This window comes from Sorex fumeus, unplaced genomic scaffold, assembly GCF_029834395.1.
Source record: "Sorex fumeus unplaced genomic scaffold, SorFum_2.1 ptg000002l, whole genome shotgun sequence".
NCBI classification, from domain to species: Eukaryota; Metazoa; Chordata; class Mammalia; order Eulipotyphla; family Soricidae; genus Sorex; species Sorex fumeus.
The window spans coordinates 30,934,851-30,958,300 of NW_026606059.1; the positions used below are offsets into that span (position 1 = coordinate 30,934,851).

The 23,450-nt window shown below is 38.3% G+C and overlaps 1 protein-coding gene across 1 annotated transcript in view; it reads right to left on the reverse strand.

Moving 5' to 3' along the window:
• PREX2 (phosphatidylinositol-3,4,5-trisphosphate dependent Rac exchange factor 2) overlaps positions 1-23,450 on the reverse strand; it is a 297,562-nt gene that overhangs the window by 172,889 nt on the left and 101,223 nt on the right. The window contains exons 7-10 of the mRNA XM_056130599.1: positions 18,314-18,447; positions 17,471-17,574; positions 4,478-4,627; positions 153-297 (exon numbers count right to left, since the gene is read on the reverse strand). Coding sequence (XP_055986574.1) covers positions 153-297; positions 4,478-4,627; positions 17,471-17,574; positions 18,314-18,447 — 533 coding nt within the window. The remainder of the gene's footprint in view (positions 1-152; positions 298-4,477; positions 4,628-17,470; positions 17,575-18,313; positions 18,448-23,450) is intronic.

Genomic DNA, 23,450 nt, shown 5'->3' on the forward strand with positions numbered 1-23,450 from the left:
ACCCTTCCCCCACAACCCAGTATCTCACTTTTATAAGCCAAATCGTTGTCATCTTCCCATAGGAACATTTTTTAAAAGCCAACAATTAAACAAATGATAGTGAAAACATGAAAGAAATGCATATACAACAGACCCCACACTCCCAATCCTACCTTCCAAGGAAACATTTCGGGAATGTAGTCAGTTTTCTTTTTCTGTCTTTGATGAGATTTCCTTGTTTGCACATCAATTTATAAAGTTTTTCACCTTGTTCAGAAATCATTACCCAGGTGTCTTGCTCCATTCCTAACTTTAAACCTGACAAAAATCAAACAGAGAATAGGTAATTCCATTCCTAACTTTAAACTTCCCAAAAATCAAACAAAAGAACCAACAGTTAAAGCCTCTTCATTCACTCAGGTCTTCTTTAAAACAAACATTTACTGCTTCTCTACCTGTGTTGGGAGCTGTGGATACAGTGCTCTACCCTGACTTTTCAGAAGCTCACGTGTGAGCTTCTAGAAGAATTCAGGAACCAGATGGCACCTCTGAGAAAACTCTGCCTCAAAGGTACATGATTTGGGTCAGTGAAGGAACAAGCATTCTATCTCAGCTCCTGAGGCGCCTTTTGCAGATGGGTATAGCTAGGCCTGAGAACACTGGGGATAGCCACGGAGGAAACAATGACACAGGAGAGGCTCATTCTGAGTACGTCACCTCATCTGAGAAAGATTTCACAGAATGATGCCTATGTGCTCAGCCCTGAGGAGGATTTTCAAGAAATGATAAAGTCCCACAATAGCAGAATTGGTGAGGCACCCGACAGGCAGAGCCCTGGGTTACAGGCGAAGCAGCAGGACTCAGGGGAAACGCTAGTGGGTGAGGTGGGGTTCTCTACCTCCACGTTCCACACATGTTTGCCCTAGATTTTGGTGACTATTACAGCTTTATCTGGAGAGAGGGGAGAGGCAGGTTAGAGCAAAAAGGAAGTTTTGCTGCTCTGAAAATAAAGCTCCAAGGACCCTGCAGCAAACTAAAAGGTCATCACTTTTTAAAGAATTAGATTGTAAAGAGTTAACACCAAAACTTCATCCCCTTGAAAACCATGGCAAGAACTACCAAAAAAAAAAAAACCCTATATATATGATATAAAAAACCTATATATATATAAGAAGACTATATATAATATTGTATTATGATATATATATTAGAAGAATAATATCCATGACCAGAGAAAACAGGGGTTAGGAGGACTGATCAATGGTTGGAACTAACCACAAGTGTGTGTAGGACTGAGGATAGAGGATAGATCACGATCACGATCACGATCATCCTGTTGTTCGTCAATTGCCTCAAGCAGGCACCAGTAACATCTCCTTCGCCCTAGCCCTGATATTTTAAAAAGTGTCATATTCGAGGCTCTTTCAGGGTTAGGAGAATGAGACCCATCATTGTTACTGGTATTTGGCATATTGGGTACACCACGGGGAGTTTTCCAGACTCTGCCATGTGGGCAGGTTACATTTGGTAGCCTGCCAGGTTGTCCAAAGTAAGGATAGATAAGATAGAGAAGAGACAGCTGTGACAATAGCTGGGAATGATCATGCTGGACAAGAGCTGAGGGTTAATAGTAGGTAAGGGATATTCTTGATAACCTTTCAGTATCAATATTGCAAACACAATGCTCAAAAGGAGAGAGAGAGACAGAGAGAGAGACAGAGACAGAGACAGAGAGACAGAGACAGAGCAACAGAGAGAGACAGAGAGAGAGAGACAGAGAAAAGAAACGTGCCTGCCACAGAGGCAGGCAGTGGGTGAGGGGTGAGGGGTGATGAGAGGGAACCTGGGGACACTGGTGCTGTGAAATGTACACTGGTGGAGGAATGGGTGTTGGAATACTTTAGGACTGAAATCCAATCATGAACAGCTGTGGAAGCCTCTCAGGTGATTCAATAAAAAAATTTAAAAAAAAGAACTGCCAAAAAATATGAAGTTCAGAAATATATGAGGGGGTGAATTAAACTTAAGCATATAGAAGAGAAAGAAGATCAGGGTGGATGGATGAAGAGGCCTCAGAGGAGGCTTAGGAGAAAACTGCTGAGGACAGGGTTGAGACTGGCAGAAGTCACCACTGAGCTGACTGTGTTTCTATGTTCAAGGAGCGTCCAAAGTTCAGAGATGAACTGAATTCAAGAGTGTGAGGATCGGGAGAAAGGAGAATCAGCCTAGATATGAAGATGCAGAAAAGAGTAGCACAGAAGTGAAAGTGAATCTGTGAGAATAGAAACCAAGCTGGAAACCAAGATTAGAGTTTGGTACCTAAGTTAAAATCTTTGAAATCTCTGATCAGAAGAGGATCTGATCAGAAAAAAAGTAACTGAATTCTTTTTAATGTTTTATTTATAAAACTTGTTCTTAAAAATCCACTCTATTGTCATCAATAGAGTGAATACATGGAGAACAGCCTGTTAACATAAACGTCGAATCTTCTTTCCTTCCTCTCTCGCTCTTTCCTTCCTTCCATTGTTTTTGGTCTTTCCATTTTTCTTTGTCTTTATAAACAAAACTATCTCAAAAAGAAAATCAAGTTCTTCAGCCAACTTGAAGAAAAATTCTGCTTGCCTTTTAACAATTCACCATGCTATTTAAGCTGACTGCTAGGTCCAGAAAAATTTTGTCATATATTCATAATCTTTGTTTTAAAATTTTCTCTCTGGTATTTCATTGAAGTTCAACTAACAAACTACTTAAAATGTTTCAGAATTCTTATTAAATATGTTCTGTGAATATTTTAATCAACTTACAGATTTTATACATTCTTTAAGGGAAAATATCTGAAATTAAGAGAGAGGCTCTTTAACATTCCTTGATTTCATCAACAATAAGATGTTTTCTTTATTTCTAGATATTTATGGGAAAAAATAAATGCTTTTCTCTGTAACTGATAAAGGAATGTGTAGCTATCAAGCATTTTTACTTCTTAAGTGAAATGCAGAAATAACTATAGTTGCAGATATACTTCATGCAATTAAAACTTTGTCAGATCAAATAGCTTTTAAGATTTTAAAATATTAATATTTTAAAAATATTTCTTAAAACATGAAGCAAATTTCAACTAGAACTCCTCATGTGAGTCACCCCTTGTCAGGTTTTATTACACTATATTCATTATAACATTCTATGGATTTTTGTAAGTTAATATATAGCACTGTAGCACTGTCCATAGCACTGTCCTTCTGTTGTTCATCGATTTGCTCGAGCGGGCCCAGTAATATCTTCATTGTGAAACTAACATGTTGTTCCTGTGTTTGGCAAATTGAATACGTCATGGGTAGCTTGCCAGGCTTTGCTGTTCAGGTAAGATACTCTCAGTAGCTTGCCCGGCTCTCCGAGAGGGGCGAAGGAATCGAACATGGGTAGGCCAGGTCAGCTGTGCTATCGCTCCAGCCCGGTGGTCTAGTGGGTAGGATTTACTGTTTTCACTGCCATGGCCCGGGTTCGATTCCCAGTCAGGGAAGTTAATATATATCTGAAGTATTTCCATCTATAATTCAGATGCTAATTACAGATTTGGTCTAGAAATTTTCAGAATATGGTTAGACTACCTACAACTCTGCATTACACAAACTTTTCTTTTGAGGAAAGAAGAAGCTCGTTTTGGGGGCCACACTGAGAAGTGCTCTGGGGATCACTCCAGACTCCATGCCTGAAGGTTACTGCCCCCTCACCCCACAGTGCTCAGGAAAACATACAGCGTTCAATCCAGGCTTCCCATGTGCAAAGCATGTGATCAGTCTAATGAACTCTCCTTTTCTCTGATTCTGAAAGGTTTGTCTTTGTTAAAGAAAACTGTGATAATATTGTAAATATGGTAATAATGTTGTATCATAGAATTCAAAAATATGTTAAAGCAAGCAAAAACTCTTTGGTATAGTCTGAACTACTTCTTGACCCCAAAATCCATATGTGGAGAGCTAATGGTGGTGTGGGGAGGTGGCACTTCTAGGTAAAGAGTGGGGAGCCTTGTGATAGGACCGTGGTTCCTTCAACGGAAACCCCAGAAAGCGCTCTGTCTCCTCTACCAAGTGAGGACAGTGAGAAGCTGTTTGTCTAAGGAAGAAATGACCTCAGTGGCCACTAATATTCCCACCCTTCAGACTCGTGAAAATAAATCTTTGTTGTTTAGAGGACACTCAATCTTTAGTCTTCTGTTACAGTAGGCATAGCACACTGAGATGTTCCTTAAAAATCTTTGCTTTCTGAACTATTTTAAAAAGACAATTCTTACCAATAATATCATACTTCTCTTTTCTTCAATGAACTAATATTGGAACTATTCAAAAAGTATTTGAGTGTGAAGCTTACATCACATTTCAAAAAGTCCAAGTGAACATGCATACACATCTTTTATACATCTGCATAACTTTGATCTATTATCTGCTTTCTTGCTCAAATTGAATCTTCATAATGTACAAAATCTCCCAATTCATATACCCACCTTTTCGCCGTTCTCTTTCTTTCAAGATAGCTTCAAACCATTCATGTTTTTCTTCTGGAGTTTTTGCCATACACACAAACCATTTATTTTTTGCTGTGTTATGTATTTTCCATCCATTAATAACAATGTGTCCACTACTGTGGAAGTCAGCTGACAATTAAGGTAATAAAAAATGTGATATATAATAAACAATTTAAAAATAATATTATAGCAATTTAATTAACAAAAGTTCCAAAAAATATTAAATTCCTCAAAATCCTTTTGCCAAATACATGTAAATTAAAAACATAAAATATTTTTATATTTTAATTCGATCAGTGCTCATAATGAATGATTTTAAATTTGCAACACTAATATATAAAATTCAACACCCAAACAATATTATCACTTCTTTTCTCTATACCAAAAAATATTGTCAAAGTTCCTAAAGCAATAAAAAGAATTCCTAAATAATTATCAACTCTAAATCAAATATTCAAGGTGTGATTTTAATTTTATATTCTAAACATTTCTTTCATACATTCCATCTATTCAACATTACTAGATTACTCATCTAACCATCAGAAATAAAAAATATACCCAAGCATATAAAGATTAATTCTCAAGTATATAATTGCACAACCAGGACAAATAATAGAATATGCTGAGAGTGCATTATCTAATCTGCAATAAGTGAAAATATACTGACATCAATCCAATACTGTTGCAAATGGTTGAAACATACACATACTTCCTATAAAACATACCATTGTTTTGCATTCGCATTGTTGGCCTAAAAATAAATTTACAACAATTTGTCTCTGAATATGAATTAACATTTAATTGACCTTTAAACATCTCATTATAAGTTTGGCTGAACTGTCATGTTGGATTTGAAAAAAATCAACAGTAAACCCATATCCACGGCCTAACAGCAGCTAAAGCACATAGGACAAAAAGATCTCATGAGTGGGGCTGAAGAGACAGTACAGGAGGCAGGCACTTGCTTTGCTCATGGCCAGCCCAGGTTTGAACCCAGATTCCCTCATATTGTTCCCTGAGCACAGAGCCAGGCAGGAGTAAGCACTGAGCACAGCCAAGTGTGACCCAAAATCAGGAAAAAAAAAGACTTCATCTGTATCTACACTAAATAAAGTCACTATTTTTAAATTTGGTTAAACAATAGTTCTTATTGAAATTTGCTCAAGGAATATTTTAGGGGAGAACAAGGAAGTATATATTAAGAGAGAATATGGGTTTCTCCAGGGCTGAAAAAGCAAAGAGGCACAGAAACAAGCAGGAAAGACACATGTTTGTAAGCTCCAAGAGGGACCTAAAGTAACATCTTCCATCTTCCCTAGTGTTACTAAGCAGTGAGTGTGGGTGTACAGGAAATGAAGCAAAAAACAGTAATAGTGATTTATAGAAATGACTTTCTGGCAATATTTTGTTTGCTTATTTGTTTTTTCCTCAAGATACTTGGTAATTTCAAGTAGAGTAGGATAACGTAGAAATTCAAATTGATAGATCACTTTCCACAGTAAGAAAACTACAGTCTATTTCTTAAGGAATGTTTTTTCTTTAGGTTAAAGTAATTAATTCCTGTTTACAGTTTATATAAAGTGGCAGAATATAATACTACATTTAAGATAAGTATTAGTAGAATAAGGAAATAGAAATTACTTATAATTAAACCAAGGTCCCTACTTGATACAAAAAAAAAAACCTGAGACACAGTAACTAGGTGGAAGAAAATTTAAAAATCAAAATTTCTATGGTCAGATACCTTTATACTCCTAGTTGTCACCTCACAAACAGAAAACTTATTTTTTAATGGAGGCCATACCCAGAAGTTCTTATGGCTTACTCCTGGCTTTATACTTGGGGTGACTCCTGACAGTGCAACATGCAATAACAGGGAACAAACCCAGGTGTGCCACATACAAGCACCTGAGCTCATGTAGTATTTCTCTGGCCTCAAATAGAAGCCACTTAAGTAAATCTTCTTAGACAATCTATTCATGGTCACGGTCCCATTGTTCATGGATTTGCTTGAGCGGGCCCAGTAACGTCTCCATCATGAGACTTGTTGTTACTGTGTTTGGCATATCGAATACATCATGGGTAGCTTGCCAGGCTCTGCCGTGTGGGCAAGATACTCTTGGTAGCTTGCCAGGCTCTACCAACAGGGGTGGAGGAATCGAACTCGGGTCGGCCATGTTGGCCGCTTGTAAGACAAACGCCCTACTGCTGTGCTATCGCTCCAGCCGGGGCAATCTATTCAATATCAGCAAAATAAACCCTAGCTGCTAAGCCCAGACGATTCCATGTTTTCACCAGTGTTATTACAACTTCATAAACTAACATATTAACACTTAATTTATACTTTTGATGAACAAACCCATAACATCCAAATAGTGACATAAGCCTAGACAGTTTAAAATGTACATATTGTATTTCTCCTACAGAACAGAAGGAAACTCATTCATGTATCAGAGTGATGCTTTGACCCTGGCAGGATTTGATAACTAGACCTGCCCCCTCTATCATTAGGGTCTTCTTCCTTCCTTTCCTCATAGAATTACTTAAGTCTTGTACTGCCCTCATCAAACCTGGTAGATCTTTCTAAAATATATCTCATAGGGCATTTCCTTTACTGAAAATCCTTTGGTAACTCATCTTTGAATCAAGTTGAAGCATAAAGTCTTGCTCCAGAGATAATCCTTAAATTCATGCCACCCTAAGCAATGTCTTTTTTTACTGTTATGATGTATTGTTTTCATGCTTCACTGCTTTCCTTCTTATGCTACAGATAATATTTACACCCCAGGTCAAGGATCTCCTCAAGTTAGTCTACTTTCTGCCACCCTATTACTTCTCAGATCTTCCTTGAAGTTTTGCCTTACCAGTCCAACTTGAATTCAGATTTCCCTTTTCAGGACCAGACATGTCAGGATATGATTACATGTGGCTATCATCTCATGCACAGAGAGTCAGGTCATTAACTAACTATAATAGCAACTATTTCAAATAACAGGTCAATTATTGAACCAATTATTGAACTGCTTTAGAAGAATAGCTTCAAATCAAAGAGTCAAATCCTTTAAAAAGTTTATAAGCTATCTCTTTTGCAAACCACAGCACCCAAAAGGAGAGAGAGAACAAAAGGGAATGCCCTGCCACAGAAGCAGGGTGAGACGTGGGAGATGGGGGGTGGGAGGGATACTGGGATCTGTGGTGGTGGAAAATGGGCACTGGTGGAGGGATGGGTACTTGATCATTGTATAACTGAAACCCAAGCGCAAAGATTTGTAAGTCTACAACTGTATCTCATGTTGTTTCACTAATAAAATTTTTTTTAAAAAGCTTATAGGCTATCTATTTCATCAAAACAATTAAAACAATATTTTAACATATGCATGTATTTATATAAGTACAAATTCACATATATATAAAATAAATCTACATGTATTATATTTCATAATTATATCATAATTATCAAATTATCAATGTAATAAAAATAAGCAGTTAATTCACTTATTTCCAAGGACTTAGATATATGAAACAGCTTTCTATTTTTTGGGGGGAGAGCTTGGGGTCACACCCTATGGTGATCAGGACTTACATCAGGATCTGCAGTTGGGGATCATTTTTGCAGGGGTTGGGCAACCATATTGTATGCCAAGGATCAAGCCCAGATCCACGATATGCAAGGCAAGCACACTTCCCAATATACCATTTCTAGAACCCAACTTCCTAATTTTAGCTACAGCATAGTTCTCACTATCTTTGTTTTATAAAATATTGAACACATTCATAAAGAACACTCTTTATAATCATAGAAAAGTCCAACAACACTTTTCATTAGTAGTCACTGTCCTCCCGTTGTTCATCGATTCGCTCCAGCAGGCCCAGTAACGTTTCCATTGTGACAATTGTTACTGTGTTTGGCATATTGAATATGTCATGGGTAGCTTGCCAGGCTTTGCCATGCAGGCGAGACACTCTGGGTAGCTTGCCAGGCTCTCTGAGAGGGGCGGAGGAATCGACCTTGGGCCGGCCATATTGGCCACTTGCAAGGCAAACGCCCTACAGCTGTGCTATCGCTCCAGCAATTTTTTTAATATTTTTGAATGAAAAGGAAAACATAATTTATAAGTGGAAAACACAAGAATTTGCATGCTTCAATAGATTTAAAATGCCAATATTACAGATAGTGTTGGTAAGAAATTAAAATTGATAAGTATTAAATATGGAATATGAAAGTTCAATAATAACTAGGTATTGACCATATTTTCTCAAATAAAAGAAAGGGTAATTTTGAATAAATTGCAAACTACTTTGAAGCTGTAGAATTAGCAAATATTATAACTTGTTTTATATAATGAAGTGAGGTTTTGTTAAATCTGATATAACTACAAATTTCAATGAATTACTAGGTATTGACCATATTTTCTCAAATGAAAAAAAAAACAAGGGTAGTTCTGAATAAATTCCAAACTATTTTGAAGCTGTAGAATTAGCAAATATTACAACTTGTTTTATAAAATGAGGTGAGGTTTTCTTAAATCTGGTATAACTACAAGTTTCAATGGTCATGCTGGTATCTTGCAACAATTTGCAATTTAGTAAGATGAAGGTAGCCAAGTATTACATAATTGGGTTAGAAAATAAAAGACTCTTGCAGAATATATTACCTAAAAAGAAAAAACCTGATGAGCAAATAATATATTTAACCCTTATCCTGCTAAATCAACAGTGTAATATATATATATATATATATGTATATGTCTATAAATTGCTAAAAGAATACAATTTAGTTATATCAATTCAATGTTGAAATAATTATTTTCAATAAATCTGTAATTTTATAAAATGTGGAAAAGTTTAGTGATATTCAAACTAGATTACTAGATAGCACTACTTATAAAAACAGGGAGAGGGAAGCTCAAAGTGATCTTTTCTTTTAAAACTATAAAAAGTAGCTTCACTCACAACTGTTTTAATTCCTCAGATCACTACCTAAAAGGACTAACACTAAAAACCAGAGTAAAATTGATGTATTAGAAAATACTCTTTGTGTTTTTTTGGATACTATCCAGTTAAACCACAATGAAATTAAGATTGATTTCAATCCAGCTTATGTAGCAACACTACAGTTGTTAAGGCATCTATGACCTCTTTTCTATTGACTATTATACAAGAAAAATGTTTTTGTTTGTTCGTTTGTTTGTTTGTTTGTTTTTTGGGGGGGAATAAGACCTGCAGCTAAAAACATCATTAAGATAAGGCTTTTTTGGCAGTGCTGTGATGAGGACAAACTGCCTATGCTTTGGTGGGAATGCACACTGGCCTGGACTCCACAGACAGATTCATTTTTATTATTTATATTTAAATGGTGTAGCTGTTACATGGTTTTGGCAATAGAGAAGTTTTTCTGAGGCCATTTATTCATTCCTTATTTATTTATTTATTTATTTTGCCCAAGAGTGGGGAGGACACTGACTAGTTCTGCTGTACACATTCCTGAAGCTTAAAGCAAGAAGATTTGAAATCTGAGATACTCAGAGAAATGAAGTTTTTAAGATACAATGACCAAGATACTGAGCAAACACAAATTGGTGCAGTAACCAAATTGTGTCTTAGAAGGAATAATTCACTTAATCACTTAATCACTTAACTTCCCGTTAGTCGTCGATTTGCTCGAGCGGGCGCCAGTAACGTCTCCATTTGTCCCTGTCGCATGCTAGTGTAGCCCAATGGCATCTCTTCGCTCCGGGAACATGGAAGAGCTCAAACCGATCGTTTATGATCTTGACAAAGAAGTCTGACCATCTGGTAGGTGGGCGGCCACGCGGTCACTTGACATCCCGTGGAATCCAATCAGTAACAGCTCTAGTCCAACGGTCGTCTTTAAATCTCATTACGTGACCAGCCCATCTGATTTTCGACACCTTGGCAAATGAGACAGCGTCCCTGATCCTTGATCGTCGACGGATGTCAGAACTCCGGATTCGTTCTCTCATTTGAATGAAACGTGATATTCCAAGCATAGCTCTTTCTATTCTTCTTTGGGAGACCTGAATGGCGTTCTCATCTTGTTTGCGTAGGGCCCAGGTCTCTGAGGCATATGTTAATGCAGGAAGAACAGTGGAATCAAAGAGATGTGCCCGGAGCCGGAGGTTCTTCGTCCTCTTAGCTATTTCTTCGACGTTCTTGAAGGCGTTGCAAGCCGCTCTCTTCCTCCTGCGCAGCTCGGGTGCCAGATCATTTGTCATGTAGACCTCTCGACCTAGGTACACATAGCTGTTGCATTCGGAGATGGTCGTTCCATTGAGAGCAAATGGGGCGTCAGGAACAAGGCTGTTTCTCATAAACATTGTCTTCGTAAGATTCAGCTGTAGTCCTACCTTTCCACACTCATGGTCAAAGTCGGCCAGCATTTGTGCCGCTTGGCTGATGTTTGGTGTTATTAAAACAATGTCATCAGCAAAGCGGAGGTGGTGTAGTTGCCGACCATCTATCTTCACTCCCATTCCTTCCCATTCCAGTCGTCGCATGATGTTCTCGAGGGTGGCACTGAAGAGTTTCGGTGAAATGGTATCACCCTGCCGCACCCCTCTCTTGACATCAACGATCACTTCTTTGTAGAATGGTGAGATCCTGGTAGTGAATCCGCAATACAGCTCACGGAGGATCCTGATGTATTGGGCTTGAATGCCCTGATTGGCTAGGGCTTCAATGACCGCTTCCGTCTCAACAGAATCAAAGGCCTTCTTTAAATCAATGAACGTTAAGCAGAGCGGCATCTTGAACTCCCGAGAAACCTCAATGAGCTTGGTTATCGTGTGGATATGGTCGATGGTGCTGAATCCTTTGCGGAACCCTGCTTGCTCACATGGTTGTCCTTCATCTAGTGTTCTGACAATCCTATTCAGGATGACTCGAGTGAACAACTTGTAGATGACAGACAATAGGCAGATCGGGCGATAGTTGCCAATGTCATGGATGTCTCCCTTCTTGAACAGTAGTACGGTCCTGCTGGTTTTCCATTGAGAAGGAACCTTGCATTCAGACAGGTAGCGAGTGAAGAGCCGAGCCAGTGTATTGATGAGTACTGACGGCAGGTTCTTCAGGTGTTCAGGTCTGACCTTGTCTGGGCCGGGTGCTGTTTGCTTCTTTACCGACGAAATGACGTGTCGGATTTCGGAAGGGAGAACGTTGGGAACGACATACCCATCCTGTGGAATTTGGTATGTCGGCAAGTGGACATGGCTATCAAAGAGATTTGAGTAGAAGTCATGGATAATCTTCTCCATTGCCGTTCTGGAGGATGTGATGGATCCATCAGGACGTCGGAGGGCAGTCATCTTGGTCTTATAGTTGGCGAAGGACAGGCGGGCGTTACGAATACTTTTCCCGGCTTCTGCCGCATCTACCAGTACTTCTGCTCTTCTCTCTTTGAGGTCTTCCTTGATCGCATCTCTGCACTGCTTTGCAAGCTCGGACGTTAGCTTGCGGTTGCCTGAGGCATGCGCCAAACCACGCTGGCGAATTAGCTCAAGAGTTTTCGAAGATAGGCGACTTTTTGTGGCTATCTCTCTCTTGGCGTTCCTCGCACATTCATGGAGGTGCTGAACCAGTCGATCGTATTCCTCGTCAATGTTGTCAACAATGGCATCTTCCCATGTTGCCGCAATAGTACCAAAGAGTTCCCAGTTGGTGGTCATTCTGGGAGTTCTCTTTTTGAACTTTGCAGCCCTTTCTCCCCGCTCTGTGAAGTAGAATTTTGCACGAAGGAGATGGTGGTCTGATTCCGTTCGAAATTTTGGGACAACAGCGACATCAGTCAGGCAAAACCGTCGATTGAATATGATGTGGTCTATTTCGTTATGGAATCGTCCACCGGGAGACTCCCATGTCCATCGTTTAGATTCTGCCTTCTGGAACTGTGAGTTACCATGAATGGTCTTGGTCGACATGATGAACTCAGACAGTCTCTCACCCTGTTTGTTCCATTCTAGGCCATGGGTCCCGATGTGAAGTTCTTCAGCTGATCTTCTCGGTCCTATCTTGGCATTAAAATCACCCACAATGATCTTGTAGAAGGTGTGGTCTTCTTTATAGAACTTCTCTAGCTCCATGTAGAACTTTTCGATTTCTCTTTCATCATAATGAGATGTTGGTGCGTAGACAACGAAGATAGAAACTGCAGGCAGTGAGCCACATCTATTCAAATGTAAACGTCCGATTCGGGTTGTTAGGCATTCGAATGAATCAATGCTCTTGGCCAAGTTTGTATTGACAAGGACACCGACGCCTCCAACACCTCTTTTATCGCATGTTCCGAGGAACAATTCTTCTCCAGTTTCGAAAACAGCATGGTGAGATTCGTGCCTTCTTGTCTCGGTCAGACCAATGATGTCGTACTTGATCATTCGCGCTTGTACCATCAGGTCCTCGATGGATGCATCTGATGCTAGCGTACGTGCATTGAAAGTACAGACGATCATTTTTGTCTTCCTTCGTTGTGGCAGCCTAGGTCGGCCTTGAGATTTTGTCGGCCTCTCCTTTCTCATCCTTCTCAGTGCTGCCATGTCGGGGAAGCCTTCAGGGTCAGGTGAATGAGACCAGTTGTAGTTACTGGTTTTGGCATATCGAATTTGGCATATCGAATTTGGCAGAAGGAATAATTAGGTCTCTCAATATCTGTATTGCAAACCAGAATGTCCAAGAGTAGAAAGAGTAAGAAGGAGATTGTCTGCCATAGAGGTAGGGGGTTTGGGTGGGCGGTGGGAGCAATACTGGGGACATTGGTGGTGGAAAATACACACTGGTGGAAGGATAGGTGTTCGATCTTGTATGACTGAAACTCAATCATGAAAGCTTTGTAACTATATTTCACGGTGATTCAATCAAATAATAAAATAAAAAGAAGAAATAATCAACCAAAATTAATCTCCACACACTGAAGCCATAAAGTCAGTCCCTATATATTCAAAACCCACATGGAACTTCTGCTCTGCACTTGTCAAGGCATGAGGACTTAATAAACGTAACTCAAGTTATAACTATTTATTAAATAGTGTAGTAAACTGAATAAATTAAGTTCTTACTCCCAGTTTCATTTTCACTTATGAAATCTTTTCTGTTGTTGATTTGTTGTGCTGTGTTTGGGAACACACCTGACGATGTTTAGAATTATTCCTATTATTCCTTTCTCTGCACTCAGGAATCAATCCTGGTGGTGTTTGGGGCATCTCATGGGATATCTGGAATCAAATCCAGGTCAGCCACATGCAAGGCAAGTGCCTACTCACTGTACTATCTCTCTAGCCCCAGCATAGGAAATATTAACGGGCATATTAGTCTTTAAGATTTACCCATCTTCAAAATATATTGTTTTGAATTTTTAATCCTAGAAAAGGATGTACAAGCCTGCCAAAACTCTAAAATAAAAATCAAAAATCAAGAATCTTTTTCATGAGAAGTCAAATTTTCATTAAAAGAAGATAAAGGAAGGTATCCAAGTAAGCAATCCTGAAGCAACTATTTGCAGCCAATTCAAATACAGTGCAGTTTATGTTCAGGTAAGGGAGAAACTGTCTTAATTGCAAAACACAAAGTCCAGTGAATTTCTCCACTGTATTTCAACGGGAAATTAGCTTTGGAAACTCATGCCAGAGGTACCACCAAACTACTGATTTATTACAACTACATAGCTCAATATCTTAAAATGTTCTAACTATATTCAAGAGCAAGCCCTTATTTCCACAGTGGATTCCCTGCCAGGTAATAAATCCACAAATAAGCCTTGCTCAGGGAAAACTCCTGGCAGAGGCTTGGGGGACCATACAGGATGTCAGGAGATAGAACCTTGGTTGGTCTTGTGCATGGCAAGTGCCCTACCCACTGAATGATCACTCAGGTCCTGAAGGTTGGCATCTTAACTGGATTAACAGAAGTTTTTCACGAGATTAAATCCAAAGACTATTTGCTAATAAGCTCCACCACACTCACTAAAGTCTTATTATCCTACATGTATATGCTGAAGATGAAATTTTATGCCCATATCCCATCACAAACAAAGTAATAATGCTCAAAATTTACTTAAAGAACCAGTGCAGATAGCATGCAAGGTGACAGTCACACAATCTGGAGAAAAGGAAGCAAGACTCAGACAGGAATGAAACAAAGACTGGGGAACAGAGGCGAGGTTGCAAACCGGATTAACACAGCCAGAAAGGAAGTGCTGGAGGTCTCATTAAGTTTGTCTGAGCATCTCACTATCTACCGACTGAAGCACAGCATTGGCATTTGAGCACTCAGGCTACCGAAGCGAGATAGTTCTTCCATTTTAGATGTTTAAATATTGTCAAATGTCACCAATCTCCTTAGAAAGTATTAAAATGATTTATTGTCCATTATGAAAAAGAATGTGTATGTCTCTGCCTAGGAAAGATAACTTACCATTTCCCATATGTTAGTACGGAAGTACTTGCAATTGTATTCTAGTCTGCAGTGTACAAAGTGATTTAAGCTATGAGCAGTTGTACACATACCGGGCATCTGAGTGTGCTGTGATTAGCACATCCTCTAGCCCACCATAAGCCAATGAGGGATATTTCCATAAAATGACACAGGTCCCAAAGTGAGCATCAGTTTATTCGCTTCACATTTTTCCCCTTACTATCCTACGTGGGTCATTACTAAAGTACCAGAAATTTGTTGCAACATAAAGATTAAGATTGAGGAAAAAAGTACAAAGTTCCATATCTGAACATGTTTGCTCCTGAGAAATCTGAACATTTTTACACCTTTTGCAACACAAAGATAGCAACAGAGGTCTAGGATAGCTCATTTGTGCCACTAAATACAAGGTTAAAGTGAATATTTTAAAGACATTTTTCTACAAGCAAACAGATGTCACTGAGAAATCATCAACATAGTTCATTTTATTTTTTCTTTTAGAAGCACAATTTTTCATTTGTGATTAAAAGATAAGAAAAAATAGATTTGATTTGTAAGTATTAATCTCACTTTAAAAAATCGATATTTTTATTTTTTCTATACTTAGCTAATCCCTGGGCCAAAAAATTTTGCTTCTGATTCTTCTGTCATGTCTTTTTGTCCTGTGTACCCTCCCATTCTGGTTTAGGGAAAATCTGTTCTCAGTAAGGACAGTCTCAGTGTGCCGGGGAGAATTTGGCTAGGCAAAGGAACATGAACTCTGCAAGGTCTGCAGAGTAGCTTGGGGATCTTTGTGTAACGAGATCAGAAAATCTACATGTAAACCTTCAGCTTACCATCACTCTCTGCATTTGTAAGCATGTCCAGAAAACTTCAGTACTCTTTTTGGACCACGGGCCCAGTGGCTAGCCCCACTGCCTGCCGGGGTAACACCTACCAACACATCAATGTAGTGCCGAGGGATGGTGGTTTTTCTGATAAGCACATCCTTGATGGCCAGGTCAGTTTCCCGAGTGTTCTCAAAGTGAACATGAAGATTTCAATCTATTTTCATGATTTCAGTGGGTTTTCTGGGTCAAGTGAAGAGTGAACCATTTTGAGACTACCTTAGGCTGCTAGCTGAAGAAGAGCTTCTCTTTTTAAAGTAGGTACATTTATTTTTTCACGCTCCTAAATGTATGTGTTAAATCAGGATTTCATAAATTTACTTGCAAATAGTCATACCTTCAAATATACAGGACAAAATGTACTATATCTTGAGTAGAAAAATACTGAAACCTGGCACTTTAAATGACCCAAACCAGCTCTCCATCCACAACCTTCTACTACAAATAACGTTCATATTAATAGCAGTAGTACACCAAAACAAATCAAGAGCTTGCTATATACCAGAATGACTCTAAGAACAATGTATCACATAGATACTTATAAAAGATAGCAAAGCAGATCCTACAATGGCATTCATCATTCACTATTATTTCCTTAAAATGTTAATAAGAAAAATAAAATTAGGTCCTGCCTAGGCCCTCTTAAGTTTTTGCATTCTACCCATGCCCACGTGGATTTTCTCTGGTGCTCTAAATTCCTTCCGAAAAATGTGAACATTAGGTAAATGGTGTGTTTTCACTGTTCCTTTGAGTAATTATATGCTATGTATGTGTACGTGTGTGCATGTGCCTTGGAATCCAGTGCGTGGTTTAGAACTTGCACTGTAAGCTGCCTTAATAGGCTCCAGCTACATAAATTTGAACAGGCACTGGAGGGTAAGAAATGATCGAATAAATAAGTGAATAATAATTATTTAATATGAGACGTTCTATGCTTCTTAACTTAGAAGTTTTTTGTTGTTGTTGTTCTGTATTGTTCTTTGTTTTAGGAGCGACTACGGGGGGCCCAGGGATTACTCCTGGAATTGAACTTTTATTTATATCAATTAACCTATAGGAAAACTGGTTTTACTATATGTAATTTTACTTAAAGTTTCAGCTTTTAAGAGCCAATCAAGACGTTAACTGAGGATTTATAGTATGACTCAAAGAACATTAATTTGCTCATTAAATATTGTATGTACTTGGGGCTAGAGAGATAGCCTTGCATATGGCTGACCCAGATTTGTTCCCTAGAGCCCAAATATGGTGTCCCCAAGCCTGCCAATCATGATCTCTGAGTACAGAGCCAGGAGTAAGCAGTAAGCACAGGAGGGGGTACCCACCCACCCACCCACCCCCCAAAAAAGAACATTTTCTGCACTCACACTCTATACAGGGAACTATGAGTGTTCCATAAAACTCCTGCTCAGCTATTTCTTTTTATTTCTGTTTTAAAGCTAGCATGTTTTGCCAAATATAATTTCCCACTTGGACATTATCCCTCATTCCTCTTATTTCACCTCTGGTCTTTCACTACTCTACCCACCAAAGTATTACTAAACTCGAATGCATTACAGATAATTTAATTCTTTAAAGGATAGATATATTTTGAGATTATTTACTATTTGAGAGGGTTTACTATTGGCACTCTATCTTAAATAAATTACTCACTCACCTGTGCCATCATCCACATTCTCTACTTCCATTACCTCTGTATTGATCCGGCCACGAAAAAGGTACCGATGTCCATCTGTGGACGCCTTGCTATTCTTCAACCGTCTTACAAAGGAATGAGAGCACAAAAACTTAGTTACTAAACTTAATTCAAAGTCGTGTTGAAGCAATATAATTTGCTTCGGTACATAATGAAGCAATAAACAATAAATGAGGCAACTCATTAAAATAAGAATAATGATTTCATCAACTAGACTACATGTGAGACTCAGTATTTTTTTTCACTGAGTCCTCTTATGCAAATTAACACTAACTGTGTTACCAGAAAGATGTAAAGCAGATAGGGTGCTTGCCTTGCCTGTAGCTGACAGAGATTTAATCCCCAGCACCACATCCCATGTCCCTCCAGGACTAGTCCATGAGATCAGAGTCCAAACTATGCCCTGAGCACAGCCATGTGTTCACAAAACTCAGAAAAACAAAACAACAATAAGAAACAAATAGCACTGGTTGTTTTATGAAAGGTGACTAACATACTGGTTTTTAAATAAACAAATAAACTAGTGGAGCATAGGACTCAGTGGTAAATGCCTGTCTTTCGTATATGACTATCTTACATATAAGGGACATGAGTTGAATCCCTGGCACAGCCAAAATGAAATAAATTATTTTATTTTTTTATGCTATAATCCTAACCTGTTCCCCATTTGCAAAGGCATAAGTAATCCAGATTGAGAATATATGGAAATTTAATAAAATCATAAATTCCTGGGGAGCACAGAGGAAAAGCTTAATCTGTGAGGCTGATAAACAGTTTTTAATTATTACTTGTTTACCATCTTACCTGTGTTTTCTTTTGCAATACACCAAAAGATTATCAAAAAGAAAAAACACCCGTTCTTGAATGTTCCCAGAAGAAATTTTCAACAGAACGCCACACATTAGCATTTCAGTACATGTGTCAGTGATGTTGGACCCCTACGAAAGGAAAAATGGAGAACATGCCAAATTACTGAACAGAAATGTGTGTGCAATTGCTTTTAGACCTTAAAGATGTTTCTTTAGGTTCAATATCTGGAAGGATAAAGGTGAAGTCCTAAAATATTTGTACACAGAATGTGGGTCACCTTCTGGTCTATATCTTCCTCTTCTGTCTCAGCAGACACAACTATAGCTAAGAGATTCCATGCCTCCCTTTATATATTTTTATACATATCTCCACATATACATATATGAAAAACAGTTTGTGTTCTATTAAGACGATCCAAACCAATTCATAATATTAATACATCCCTTTATTCCTTTATTCTTTCTTTCTTTCCTAAGATGCAAAAGAGTTTTAGGGAAGCATATCCATGGAAAACTACACTCCTAAAATGAAGAGGAGGGGGAAAGAAGAGATAAAAGGGGGAGAGAAAGACAGAGGAGAGCATGAGGGAGAGAGGAGAAAACCTTCTACTGAACAATTCATCCTATTTATTCAAAGTTGGAGATAGGGCTGGAGAGCTCAAAAGACTTATAACACAGGGTCTGCATGCAGGAGACTTAGAAGAGAACCCTAAACAGAATGTGGCCCCAAAACTAGAAACTAAATAAACCCAGACACATTCAGAGTTCTCCAAATTTATTTGACCTATCATCTATCATTCCTCTATTTTATATGTGTGTGTGTGTGTGTTTCAATTCCAAGTAATCTACCTTCTTTACACAAACAGAAAGCTCCCTCAGTTTCCACTGAGGCTAGGAACACTGGGTTACCCAAGCACTCCCCCCAAGGTAGAGGGATGATATGGCCAATAGGAAACACTGGGCATGTCTGTAGGATATCCACAGGATTGTCCATTTCTTTATTTAGACACCCAAAAGATTTTTATTGACATTGAATAATTTGCCTTTATTTTACTGACTCTACATGTCCTCCTGGGCTGGAGCGATAGCACAGCGGGTAGGGTGTTTGCCTTGCACACAGCCGAACAGGATTCAATTCCTCTGCCCATCTCGGAGAGCCCGGCAAGCGACCAAGACTATCCCGTCCTCACAGCAAAGCCTGGCAAGCTACCTGTGATGTATTCAATACGCCAAAAACAGTAACAAGAAGTCTCACAATGGAGACGTTTTCTGGTGCCCACTCAAGCAAATCGATGAACAAGGGGGGGATAGTGCTACAGTGCAGTGCTATATGACCTCGTATGCAAAGATGCCCTCTTCTAAACAAGAGAAACTACCAATATATGACTAAAGCTAGAAAGCTTCCTTTCTTCCTTCTGTTATATACCTCCCACTGCTTTTGAACTTCCATCATAAATAGCTTATTTCAGAATCTTAGATCTTGGCAAATCTCTGACCTCCAATTTGTTAGTCTCACATATAAATAAACCTTCAAAAGTGATCTCAGTCTTTCAAATGTGAACTGACAAAATAATAATAGAATAAGATTGTACTTTACCACTATGTATATTAGTTCACATAGAATTTACTATCATATAGTAACCCCATCTTACAAATGATTCACAGTGAGCCTACAGTTAACTAAGTGCCTAGACTCTTTCTTCTTATACTTTAAAAGTTTGACTTTACTAATCATTCAACCACAATTGATACATAGCAAACTCTCAAACATCTTATACACATAGAGATACAGTTTATTTAAGAAATTGTCACAAGTACCAATTACTTCCCAATTCCCAATCAAAACTCAAAGTATCTTTTAAACTACCTAACAGTAAAATGTTGATGGCTAATAATACCAAGTCTAACAATCAATGGGTTCCAGAATTCATGGTTATACATAGATGTATATCTTACAATATACATGGAACATTATTTAGATTATATCTTACTAAATCCTACCAAGATAATCCTATCAATGAGGCAATTAGCCTTTAATATTTTAGGTCAGCAGATTTAAGTACAGTGTCAACTTTATCATCTTCTATCATAGCAATCAGAATTAGCACATAAAATAGCTTCAATGAATAATTAAATAATTCCCAAAGAATTATTATATACACACTTAAAATGAATGCTGTGTCCCAATAAAAGTATAAATCTGGGGGGCTATTAAATCCCTGGCTTCCCATATGGTCTCCTGAGAAGTAACAGAAGTAATTCCTGAGTGAAGAGCCAACAGTAAGCCTTTAGTATTGCAGTGTGCCCCCCCAAATAAAACAAAAATGTACAAATTTGTCATTAAAAAATATAGGCACAGATATATTAAATATTACAAACACTAAAATAAAAACTGTTCAAGTGTTGGCGCAATCTCCCATGTAGCCAAAACATGTATCTCATTTCAAATATATCCTACCTACAAGTGAACAACAAACGGCTTCAAATTATGCTGCAATCCATTTTCCCCCACTCACATGATGAAAATATACTTTTTTCTGGAGTGGGGAAAAGCTACATGTGGCTTTATCTGTTAAATAAGTTAATTTTGACCTGGAGAGACTGCAGTGGGTAGGTGCTTGTCTTGCACATGGCTGACCCAGGTTTGACCTTTGGAACCACATATGGTCCCCTGATGCAGGAGTGACCCCTGACACAGAGCTAGGAGTAAGCCCTGAGCATCACTGTGTGTGCCCCCAAAAAAGATAGTCTATAATGTTCTGAAAATTATGTGAATTATTTTGTCATTTACCTAAAAATGCGGAAATCATTTCTGAAATTAGGAGTAAAATGCAATAGAATTTAGAAGAAACAAATAAAATACAGTTTAGCTATAGAATTGCTAAATTAGGAGTAAAATGCTATAGAATTTAGAAGAAACAAATAAAATACAGTTTAGCTATGATCAACAGACTTCTAGTTAAGGGCCATGAACACTAAAACCTATCAAAATGAGAATATTATACAAGTTAGAAAATTTAAAGTACGAAAACAAGAAAATTATACTGGCAGCTCATTGCAAGAGAGCAAAGAGGTTCTCATTTTTAGAATTTGAAAGACTCAACTGATAGCTGCTGAAACTTCCAGATTCCCTGAACGTACTAGCCATAGACACTTCAGTACAGTAAATCTGGGGGAGTAGCAGGTCATTCCAGTGGATACTGAACTATTCAAGAGTTGTTCAGCCACACTTAAAGCACCATTGCTTTGGAAGTTTGATGCCTGGGTCTGGGTACACAAGAGTATCGGCCAGCAATCCAGTAGATATGGATAACTCACACCTAAGCTGGGCATAGGTGTGAGCCTGAAGTAGTCCTGATCCTTCCTGCCCAGTGCCCAGTACCCAAGTCAGAGGGATATTTGTCACCTGTTCTACAGAGTTGTACCTACAGTGTTTCTTATCAGTACCTAGTATGCATGTACATCTACAAAATATTATATAACCTAGCTTGTATTTTCTCTTCAGTTTTAAAAAGCAATGCTAATTTTAAAATATAAGTATATATTTGGGGCATATATATTACCTGAATATTTTATAATGAGCATACATATCAAAATGATTACTAAAGTTGTGTTTTTAATATTTCTACACTATACCATACAACATTTTAAACACTTTATCCCAGTATATATCCCCATATATCTGGCATATTTATTTATAAAGTTTAGGCAAAATGCCTATATAATTAAATCAGATTTGTAGACTCCTTTACAGTTCACCAGATAGGTATCAGAGGCATTAGATATATGGACTATGAAAAACCCTATAACCATGACAAAATGTTTTCAATGAAAATAAACTACTTTAACAATGTAGTAAAATATGTCAGTGTCAAAAACCAATATTTGATGGCAAAGCAAACAGAAGCAAAAATAAACAAATAGGAATACATCAAAGAATCTAAGGAGATTCTGTACTGCAAAAGAAATGAGGACCAGAATGAAAAGAAACCCCAATCAGATTGGGTGAGAACATTTGCACACCACTTATGGGATAATGGGTTAATATTCAAAATATATAAAGCACTGGTAGAACATTACAAGAAAAAAAATACAAAAACCAACCGCATCCAAGCATGGTGGGTAAGGGAGGTGGGGGTGGAGGAGCAGTGGAAATAAACAGAAACTTCCTTAAATAAGACAAACAGAGGCATATGAAAAGAAAATGTCTGCAAAAGTTTTCATCAGGGAAACGCAAATCAAAACAATGAGATGCCATCTCACATCAGTGAAACTTTCACAGTAAAATTTTTACTACTTTCACACACCACAAAGAACCAAGTGTTGGCATGGCTGTGGAGGGGGGGCAGGAAGTAACACTCATTAGCTGCTGGTGGGAATGTCAATTGATCCAGTCTTTTTGGAAAACAAATGAATATTCCTCAAAAAACTAGGACTCAAGCTCCCATATTCCACTTCTTGACCTCTAACCCCCCCCCAAATAATAATCTATTCAGAAAAGACATTCGCAATCCTCTTCACAAGAATCAAAAGTTGGAAACAATCCACGTGTCCAAGAACAGTTGACTGGATAAAGAAACTATGGTACTTTTACACAATGGAATGTCACTTGATCACTTGACATCCTGTTACTCTTCAAATTGCTGGAGCAAGCGCCAGTAATGTCTCCATCCGTCCCTGTCATGTGTTAGCGTATCCCAATGGCATCTGCTCATTCTAGGAACAGGAAGAGCTTCAAACCAATTGTTCAGGGTCTTGACGAAGAAGTCTGACCATGTCGAAGGTGGGAGGTCACACCATCTTTTGACATCCCAAGGAATACAGTTGGAAATGACTTTAGTCAAGTGGTCATCTTCAAATCTCATTACGTGTCCAGCCCATCTGATTTTTGACGGCTTGGCAAATGAGACAGCATCCCTGATTCTTGACCGTCGACAGGGGTTGTAACTCCGGATTCTTTTTCTCATTTGATTGAAGCGTGATACTCCAAGCATAGCTCTTTTGATTCCTCTTTTAAAGACTCGAATAGCATTCTCATCCTGTTTTCGTAGGGCCCAGGTCTCTGAGGCATAAGTTAATGCAGGAAAAACAGTGGAATCAAAGAGATGTGCCCAGAGCCAGAGGTTCTTTGT